Source organism: Embiotoca jacksoni, unplaced genomic scaffold (genome assembly GCF_022577435.1).
Source record: "Embiotoca jacksoni isolate LCO1_2020_lvr unplaced genomic scaffold, fEmbJac1.0.p SCAF_10, whole genome shotgun sequence".
Lineage (NCBI taxonomy): Eukaryota > Metazoa > Chordata > Actinopteri > Embiotocidae > Embiotoca > Embiotoca jacksoni.
Window position 1 is genome coordinate 936,306 of NW_027185230.1, and position 10,828 is coordinate 947,133.

Here is a 10,828-nt window from a genome sequence, read left to right on the forward strand (position 1 = left end):
CCTTTTCTCTCTCTGCTCTCCTCTCACCCCAACCGGTCGAGGCAGATGGCCGCCCACCTCTGAGCCTGGCTCTGTCGGAGGTTTCTTCCTGTTAAGAGGGAGTTTTTCCTTCCCTCTGTTGGAGGTTTCTCTCCCTTAAAGAGGAGGGTTTTTTTTCCCTCCTAGCTGTGGGAATTGTCGAATTGTTGATGTCCATCATTTTTATGACATCACTCGAGAGGCTGTAAAAGTAGCTGAACTGCTTGTATGTCAAGACTCAACAAAGACAAATATTCCAGTTTTACAAATATGTTGTGGACCCATTTAGCAACTCCAGAGGGCCCAAACACAGGCTTGGGAAACTATAAACATCTGTGACTTGAAACATTATCTGGATTATACTATTCAATCAATGGGTCTTCACATTTAAACCTCATATTAAAATGTGTTATCTCAATATGCAAATTAATTGTAAACAAATGTTGTTTATCAGGTCAAGTAAGAAAATGCTGCTGGTTTGGATCTAATTTTAGTTCCTATGCTGAGCCAACATTACTGCTACTGTCATGCAGGCAGCTCTGTTTGGCTTTGCTTATAAGAGATACTTGCTAATTTTAGTTTTCATTCTAGTTTTCTGTCTATAATGCTAACATGCATCATTGACAGAAACTGCTACAATGTGTCCCATGTTCACTGTTTTAGTTTAGCATGTTGCTATCAAATGCTAATTAGCACAAAATAAAGCACATTTTAGGCATTAACCAAACTAAAGGAATCATTGATGGACATTTTGATGAGATAATGATGCTAAATGAGAAGTCAGGTGGTTGTCGAGTTTATATTGAATGTCTGTACCAACTTTCATAGGTATACATTTTTTTTGTTGATTAACCAACAGAGTGACATTGTCATTGGTTAAAACACATTTAAATGCACTTTAAAATTATCACTAAATTTTCTTTAAACAACCATCACACTGACTCACATTGTTCTTTTATCACTTTTATGGCACAAACATTTCAGTCACACACACAATCATATCAACATGTGGTGAAAAAAAAAAAAATCCAAATGGCATTATTCCTCACCTAAATGTAAATAAACAGAAAATTAGTGAACATCACAATCAAAACCGCAGCCTGGCTGTGCTGCAAATGGCAAAATCATACAAAACATGAAAAAGATTCACACCCACACAATATTCAATGATATAACTCATTCATAAATATAGCTGGAATTGATCAGGCATGAGAGAGAGGCAGTTTCTTACCCTATGTTTCCTTAAGACTTCATTTGATGAAAATAGGATTTGAGAACAAAATGTGTTTTTATCCTCAAAGGATTGATAAATGTGCCCTTTCAGCATTTGGAGCTGGTGGAGATTCAAAGCATTGCTCTTGCACACTTCAGGAACCAGATTCTTCTTCGAAAGGCCAGTCTCTCTTTACCTCCGCACCAGTTAGTTTTATGCATAAAAAAAAATTATTCCTTAGATGGAAAAACATACTTCTGTACTCTGGATATCAAAAGTAATAAATTAAATCTCAGACATTTTCTTCCAATTATTCTCCTTTCTGGGCTGTAACATGACACTATGATGAGACTTGTTCTGTGTGCTGACAGCAATTCTTAGTTTTCACATTTAAGCTTAAAAAAATTCAACAACAAAGTGTCCACTGTCAAGATTATTGAACGTTTTACTGAAAATAGCACAAAGACTAAAGCAAAAATAATTGTCAGTGTGCACTACTGTACATTTTAAGCAGTTTACTGTCAAATTGAGTTTGTTATTCATAAACTCTTCATCATTGCTTCCAGATTTACTGATACTCTGAAAATGTTATTTCCTTTCAGTCTAAGTTTATGCAGCCCCTTTTTAAAATCAAGGATCATTTCCACTAATGGTAATGTGATTATAGCCTGTAACATATGTGAGTTTAGGCAACTAGAGATGTTTGGAATGCTCCCTCAGTAAAAGCTGCTTTTAATTTCCATTTTTAAAATATTGCTACTTAAACTAAGAAAAAGAGAAATTTCACATTGGTTTTGCATTCTGTAATTGATTGAAATCATACAGTCCTGCCAACTTATAAAATCTGACCATCCTGAACTCAGTACACCCAAACTGTTAACACATTCTGGTCAGAACGGTCCCGTCTGCAGACGGAGGACTTCGGGTTCTTGTGGGATTGGAGGTCAAATATTAAGATTCAAGGATCAAACATGGGGTTGCTGAAGTTTGCTAAAGTGCTGCAGTCATTGCTCTCCGGTAGTCGACCGTAAGAAGTCCGTCTGGAATGAAAAATAAAGAGACATATTTACATATTATTTTAGGAAGATCCAACTTGTTAACATGTACACCCTACCAGTCTTCAGATCCAGCTGGAATACTAAGATGGCCACAGGTGTCATTGATGTCAAAAACTCCTCACAATTACCATGATACATCCTGATACTCTACAAGCACTGAAAAGAGTCCAAACGAGGATTAGTGAGTGTCAGAGCCGGATTAAACAAGGAGCATCTTTGAATACTCTTTGTGATGCATCGTTGATGGATAGAAGAAGCAGACATAATGGTAGTTTATAAGGACCAGAAGAGGGCAGTTGTGATAAATTTGGAAATCCCAGCTGATAGTAACATCAAGAATAAGAAGCACATGCAGACTGAGAAGTGTCAGCACCTGAAGGAACAAGTGGAACAGATGTGGAAGAAGTGCAAAGTGGTTTGAGAGGTAACAGGAGCATTTGCAGCTGTGGCCCCCAAACTGGGAGAGTGCCTCCTGCTGATGTGAGGTACAACAGAAGAGCGTAGTCCTTAGAACAGTTAAGATACTGTGCAAACCGTGAAACCCCCGAGCCTATATACAAGTACATCTTCCACAAAATGTGCTTGAGCTTTAATTGGTAATAACAGCATGTTAATGCATTTTGTAGAATATTTGTTTAGGGGTCTGGACTCACCTGATCTTGTAGTAGAACAGCCCTCCCAACACCAGGATGACCAAGACAATGAAAAAGGAAACAATCATTGCAATACTTCCTGGAGAGAAAGGGACGGAGAAAGAAAGACACAAGAAGTCTCAGAACAGGTCATTAGTTAAAAAATATGTTATTGTGAGTAATACTTCCTAAATTTCGCTCTGTGTTTCTTTGTTTCTCTTCCTTATACACATGACATTCTTTTACAAGTTACTAAGTGCAATGCATTCATTTTTCCATAACTCATTGTGTTGTTACTCAGTCTAACTATTTTCAGAAATGCCTTTGAAGAGCTTGATATCGTCAATGCCCTAACACAACTAGGCAACTGGTAAAACAGCAAACAAGTCAACCCACAAATATCAAAGCAACAGAGCGTTATTGGGATTAGTAACTGAAATGTAATTAATTGATATCAATCTCCTACAATAACCAAAAAGTTAAACAAACTCTTTGGTCCCTCTCTCACCCTTTGTCTTAAATGTTCATTGTTGGTTAAGAATTACTTTTGTCTACAGCCATGACAGCAGCACTGTGAGGCTGTACACAGCTGAATGCTAATGACAATGCTAAAATATTGACTCTAACAAATTATGAGGTCAGCCATGTTCAAAGTTTATCACCTGATAGCCATATGCAAATTAAGTCTAAATACAAAGTACTGATGTGTCAAGAGTTATGAAGGTATTTGGCCATAAACCAAAGCACTGGACAAATTAAAATTGTGACCGAACATTAGCAATGGACAAAAAGTTAAAGGGACAGAATACAAATCAATTTAGATAAAATTTGAAAGCAATTAATTAGTCCAGAGGTGGACTGACCACCTGACCAATAGACAAACCCACCTGGAGGTCTACAGAACCATAAAGCAGAAAACAGAAAGAACAAACTTTCCAAAACTTCATAGAATCATTCGTTAATTTTGATTTACAAAACTACTTAAAACTGTGTTGGTGCCATTCAAAAGTATCATTAGGTTGCAAGTCATGTCATCATGTAGACACACCTTGTAGTTGGACAATTGGACCAACCCACATTGTAACTATTTTGCTGATCTTATGACTGTGAATGACTTTGAACTGACCTTTAAGCTTATTTAATAAATAATCTTCTCGTGAGAAACTGGATCAGACACAGTGTCGCAGGTCTCTTTGTATGTGTGTGTGTGTGTGTGTGTGTGTGTGTGTGTGTGTGTGTGTGTGTGTGTGAGATAGAGATAGTTCTTGAGTTCAGTAAACTGTTGAAAAATGAGGCTGTTCTCAACACCTGTCTTTAAGGTGAAAGTATAAATCATATGGCTAACAAACTACCAAGTAATAAATGAATGCGATGTGAGGGCTCATTGCTGGCTGTGGCGCTCAGATCGTCTGTCTGACTCTGGAACAAAAAGCTTTCTGATCTTTGAACTCATTTGATGTTAGATGGTTGAGTGTAAGATAAAGGTTTGCACCATGTACTCTTAAACAGTCCTCTTCCCTTACAATTGACAAAGAAACAACTGCAGACTTTAATTTGACCGTAATCACTAAAAGTTACTGGAGATAAGATAAAGTCCCAATAAAAACAGGAAGTGTACATTCATGCTAGCAGCTCTGTAAAGCTGTACTGAGGCACAATGGTGCTTTAAGTCAAATGCTAAATTAGCTATAATATGCTAAAATGTCCACGCTCTTTTTTTCTAAGCACAATTTTTATATTTTAATTTATTAAACTTTTTTTTGTATCTTTATAAAATGATCAATGATCAAAAGCACAGCTAAGTCTAATGAGACTGGTTTTGGGTCACAAACCAAAGTAATAGATAAACTGAAACTTTGACCTGATGATGGCGCTAGATGAAAAGTTAAGGGATCAACAAAGTTATTATAATTCAGCCCGAGGGTAACATAAAAGTTTGTACATGAAAATGTAAACTATAAAGACACTAAGCAATGAAGGCAACTTATACCAAAAAGGGTATTCGGCATCATACATTTCTCAGTCCTGTCATGTAAACATTAACGTATTTTCTACTGCTGGAACCTTCCGATAAAACCAGACACTTCACCTGTATCTTGTAAATTGGGCTTCTGCCCTCTTACAAATTCTATGTCAAGGGATGGATGTTATCTGATGGACTAGCATCTGTTGCTTTTTTAACTGTTATCAGTTATCCCCAGAATAACAATTCCAGTTTCATTTCCTGACTTCAGTTTATGGGGCTCTATAGGTAACTGGATGATTCATTCTACTCAACATGTTTTTCCTAGGAATAGTAAAACTTTGAAACCAGTGCTCTAGTGGGGCACAATACAAATGCTGAGTCACATGTTCTATTAGATGCAGCAGTCACTGATTATGGTTTCAGTGACAAGGGACAAACTCATTTACAGAAGACAAAAACAACATCATTCCCAGAGTTGTGTTTAATGCCATTCTAAAGAGCACTCCTCAAAAGTATTGTTGTAAGAATGAATAAGTATGTATGAAGAGATGTTTGGTGTGTTTTTGCAAAGATGAAGGACATACAATAACCCTGAGGTTGTACATCCAAACCTGATCATAGAGTGTGGAAGCAAATAGGAAATAAATACAGAAAAAGCCAGTTTATTATTTGCAGACACTGAGCTTATGAATTCACAGGGAAAAAATGTCAGCCTGCTTCAGTAAACAAGGAAGTGTTACAGCAAACTGTTTTGTTCACATATTAACAACCACAGGTAAAGAGGTCAGAGAGGAGGAGGAAGAGCTACTCGATGTATAAACTCTGCGTGGTTAATTTTGACCTCTTTAATTAGAAATCTGTGGTCACCTGTACTTGGTTTCCTTATAAGGTTAGTTGTGTATGAGGTGATGTAGTTGTTTACATTAACAGACAATTACAGTTGGGGTGTTATAAGCAGAAAACAATCGTTTTGGGAGTTAGCATGCTCTAAAGTGCAAAATATTTTTTGGGCAGGATATTTTGACCATGCTTTTATAAAATAAGTAATGAGTTACTGGGTCATCAGAGATCTCTGGACCAGCTGGAGATAAATAGCAAAAGGGGGCTAGTAACAAACAGTTTGTATTCTGACAGAAATTAGCATTGTGTCAACACCGTTTTATTATTCCTTTCAGTGAGACAACATAGATGGCACCGAGGGGGTCCACAGCATGTGCCACAAAACGCCCACCAATCAACATGCATGCATCGGCTGACACTCTGCCACCGCTGCCACACCTTGGGACTGTGTGCAACAAATTGTGTTTTTAATGAACAGCAGCAGCGTGACGAGGGGGCTTCCTACCAAGACTGTACAGGATAAAGTGTGCACAGATAAATGGATACATTGTCATTATAAATGATGGATGCATGTCTGATAGGGCATTTTAAAGTCCAGTAGATAGTGGGAAAGGTGAATAGTGACAATGGCCATTCTAACAATGAAATGATTCCATATCACAATCCACATTCATGGGTAATGCAACTCATGTACTTGCTTACACTTAATACAGAAACCAGTTATTGTGGAGCTCTTAGAGGCTGGTTTCATAGAGGCTCAACTTTTTTTTTGTGTTTAGGAATAATAAGCAATCAGGCCATGATTATGTCATGCCTGCTGAAGATGGTCATGTTAGCATTGTAATGTTGAGTATGTGAGCATGCAAATTTGAGGGTTTAGCTAAAAGCACCACTGTGCCAGCGTTTTGCTTCTAATGGATACAGATTTGTTTGAATGATTAAATTACTGGCCAATATGTTCTTTCTGAATGTAAATAAAGATTGAATGAGGATATAAATTAACATGCGCATAAAACCTTCGCACAACATATTTTAAAATGTTTGCAGTGCTTTAAAAAATATATAAGTATATTTATAGTTGATGCTACGTACCTGAGCTCAGAGCCTCAGACTTGTGTCCCTCCTGTTCCAGGGTGTTACTGCTGGTGGTGACTCTGGTGGTTTCACTGTTACTGGTTGTTCTGGTGGTTTGGGTGATCCTGGTGGTTTTACTGTTGGTGGCACTGATTTGAGTTGTGCTGGTCGCAGTGCTGGCGGTGGTACCGGTGTCGTTGGTAGTTAGAGAGGCCTTGGTGGTGCTATAAACTGCAGTGGGGCTGATGGCAGTGCTGGCGGTGGTACCGGTGTCGTTGGTGGTTAGAGAGGCCTTGGTGGTGCTATAAACTGCAGTGGGGCTGATGGCAGTGCTGGCGGTGGTACCGGTGTCGTTGGTAGTTAGAGAGGCCTTGGTGGTGCTATAAACTGCAGTGGGGCTGATGGCAGTGCTGGCGGTGGTACCGGTGTCGTTGGTAGTTAGAGAGGCCTTGGTGGTGCTATAAACTGCAGTGGGGCTGATGGCAGTGCTGGCGGTGGTACCGGTGTCGTTGGTAGTTAGAGAGGCCTTGGTGGTGCCACTGACTTGAGTAGTGCTAACGGCAGTGCCGGGGGTGGTGCTGATGTCATCTGTGGTTTGGGTGGCTTTGGTGCCGTCCGTTTGGGTGGTGCTGGAGTTGGGGATGCTGATACTACTGCCGGTTGTATCTGTAATACCTGTTGTTACATCTGTTGAAAGAGCCTCCGTCTGATCTGTGACAGATGTGGATGACGGAGATGTGGAAGACAATGGAGATGTTGGAGGAGACGCTGTTGCTGTTGTTGTTGTTGTTGTTGAGGAAGGTGAACAGAGCAACAGTAAACCTGTAATTCAAAACAGATGATGTTTTTTACTTGTCAAAGTATTTTCAAAGTTAATTCCTGCCATTTATGTCAGCACATACAACACCCCTGCTTGATGTTCTTGTCAGTAAAGAAAATGTTGGAGTAATTATTCCAATACATAATCAATCTTCGTCCTCTTTAATGTAATTGGTTTTAATTAGGAATGTGGTTCTAATCTTTAGGACGCACTCCAAAGATTTGACTTATCGAGGTCAGTTTAGTCAGTGTGATGAGTCCTAACTCGCTTTTGAAAACCTTTGTTTCAGTTTGACCCTTCATGTTTATAAGAGAAAGCTCACGTAACAAACCTGCAGCGTGGAGTTTAAGAGATTTGGGCATTTACAAGGCATGGTGAAACGAGTGATGATTAGTTGCTTTCTAGAATATTTCCGATCCATTGTTTTTGGTGCATTAACCAGGAACTTGATAGAACATCTCAATGACTTTAACTTGATAAACAGTAATAAAGAACAACAAAAATTGCACCCAAAATCTAGAATCATCAGTCACATAAGACAGGATGTAATGACATTGTGTGAAAAAGTGTAAACCTATGGCTGACAGTCAGGGAGCAGAAAAACTGCCAATTAATAACAACCGCCAGCCACCCCCACCCAACCGTCCTGTAAAAGTTTTGATGCTACATAATTTACTAATAATTGCAGAAGAGAAATCACAGAATCAGATTCCTTGAAACCAAATGAAAGTCATAAAACACAGAGGCAAAAACGAAAATTGTCAAAACGTGCTGAGAGATAGAAACGTAAAGCGTCATGGCTAAATAGAAACCAGTCTAGGCACCCGATTCCATTATTAGCAGCCTATTTAATGGCCATCATAAGATTGAGCCCTCCTCCACCTCGAGCTAGCTCACTCAGCAGGTATCAATGATATGACTGTTGAAGAGGAGTAGCAACAGGCGTTATTGAGTTAAAATAAGTGTATTTGTTACATTAAACGTTGGGTAAGTTAAATACGTTACGCAAGTTAGGCTATATACGAAACTCAAAATGAGTCAATGATGACTTTTCCTTTCACATGGACAAAGGACATCATTTTTCGTGTCAAAAAGTGATATCCTTTGTGAAAAACTTGTGTTTGAACAATCCAACTGCCCTCGACGTGGAGACTTCCTCACTTTACTACAACCTATACTACCTCACATCACAGGCTTCGTTGCTCCTGTCATAAGTAATACAGCCACTCTTGATCGCTATAAATATATGCTTTTGGCCCACTAGGAGCAGTTTTCCACAGTTTGAACAGTAGAACCTACTAGTAGGTTTAGAAGGCCCCTAATGACCTATAAATGTTGGACAGATGTGTAATAATATTCAATAGTCTTATTACAGTCAACTCATGTGGTCGAGGCTAACAACAGGAAACTGCAGCCTTCCCAGAAGAGTGGCAGTGAATATTAATATTAATATCAATGCCATTGTAATGACATGTAATCAAATGAGTGTATAGTGTCCTGGTGTCCACAGTTTTTCAGCTAGGAAGCTACACAATATATAAACTATAACCAATCCAAAGTTTTGCAAGGAAAGCTTTGCTATTACACTTAAAAAAGGCAACTACATGTTTGGGAAGATCTGTATCATCAGTAGGAACCAAAGGAGTAGCGCTTAGTGAGAGGTAAGGAAGTCAAAGTATTAAGAGACCACATAACACGAAGATGGTTTTCTCATTTCACAGTCATATCCTGTAACTGTGCAGTCTTTCCGGGTATTTCAGCAGCTGGGACTTTGAACACAGCACGCACATCTCCATTATCTTATGATTTCATTATTAGAGCCAATAAAACCTGAGAGGATCACAGTTAACAGTCCGCGGAGCAGGGCCATGTAAGTCGTTGTGATGCAAGCAGAGTTTTTCCATTCGTGTTTCTACAAACAGGAAGTCAGAGCAGAGATACGGCATGGTGCATTTAAGGGTTTCCTTTTTTCTTACAACAGTGTACTGGTCACGAGATTTAAAATTCAGTCACGTAAAGTAGACACTATTGAAAATAAATACAAAATGTGCAGCACCATAAAGTCTGTCTTTCTAACATGATTAACATTATTCTGTGGTGTAAGAGCTCCATCTCTACCCACAGGTTCCAAAACCGCAAGAAAAAGTCAAAGTAAAAAAAAAAAAAGATGACTTCCTGCCTATGAATTTTTCTGCAACACTGAGTTAATACCAGTGAAAATATCTCATGTACTTTCACACCAAATCAAACATTAAATAAGCATTTTATTTTCTTACCTCCCTCTGGAGAAGTTGGCTTTTTATTATAACTTTCTGCATTGAACATTAACTTCTTCTTTAACTTCATCTTCTTTGACCCAGTTGAAAAAAAGTATTTTGTTAAAGATGCTGTAAAGACTGACTTCATAAAAGGAAATAATTTCAACCAAACGGTAACTTAAATAAAACTCCAAGGATTTACCGCTCTGTCATTTGGCAGGAAGAACATTTTGGAGCCTAGATATTAATCAGAATTTACATGGTAGTTTTTCAGTATTGTTTGTCAATTATCCATTATTGAAACTGAACTTATTTCAGCAATTGTCAATTTAGTGAATTATCTTTGTAACCGCTATGCAGTTTTCCACATTTTCTGACATTTCTCACAACATCTACATTCACAGAAATCTAAGATTTTCTTTTAAGAAAACAAAATAAAGGAAAACCAGGAATCAGCCTGTATTGATTGCAGAGTTTACTTACATGTTAGAGCTTGCAGACTGACCCTCATCATTATACCCTTTGACTGTTTATCTTCACAAACTTGTGTCGCTGCAGCTCCTTGCTCTCCGCTCCCTGTGGGCAGCTGCAGTGTGTGTGGCTTCCTTTGACTAGGTGACTGATTATAAGAGCCTGGGGGCGAGGCTACATGATGACTGAGTCAAAACCTGCGCAGCCTGCTCATATGAGACTGTAATAAGGAAATTGAACTAAAGAGCAAGTTGCACGGGAGATGACAACATTTATTTATAATTATTTTTTTTAGGATTCCCTGCTCTACATCTTGTGGCACTTCTCCACTTCTCATCTCAACATTATTGCTCGTATTCCCAACAGCATTGGTGTGTTATTGATCCTAAACATTAATGTAATGCGAGGTACCATAATATTTCCTATTAGGGGCCAGAGGTTTATGTGGATGGAGGGTCGTGGGTCAAAAGTAAATGTT

The 10,828-nt window shown here is 38.6% G+C and overlaps 1 protein-coding gene across 1 annotated transcript; it reads right to left on the minus strand.

Moving 5' to 3' along the window:
- Positions 1-959: 959 nt before the first annotated feature.
- parm1 (prostate androgen-regulated mucin-like protein 1) lies at positions 960-10,415 on the minus strand. The gene is made up of 4 exons (XM_069159235.1): positions 10,363-10,415; positions 6,820-7,623; positions 2,943-3,021; positions 960-2,271 (listed from the first exon to the last, which is right to left on the minus strand). The coding sequence occupies exons 1-4, from the start codon at positions 10,391-10,393 to the stop codon at positions 2,190-2,192; spliced, it is 996 nt and encodes a 331-aa protein (XP_069015336.1). The 5' UTR covers positions 10,394-10,415; the 3' UTR covers positions 960-2,189.
- Between the last annotated feature and the right edge of the window lie 413 nt (positions 10,416-10,828).

Excerpts from the sequence above, each read along its gene's own strand:
- parm1 (XM_069159235.1), bottom strand. The coding sequence starts at position 10,393 with ATGATGAGGGTCAGTCTGCAAGCTCTAACAT. Across the intron at positions 3,022-6,819 it reads GTCTGAGGCTCTGAGCTCAG|GAAGTATTGCAATGATTGTT; the intron begins GTACGTAGCATC and ends CTTTCTCTCCAG. Across the intron at positions 2,272-2,942 it reads CTGTTCTACTACAAGATCAG|ACGGACTTCTTACGGTCGAC; the intron begins GTGAGTCCAGAC and ends TTTTCATTCCAG.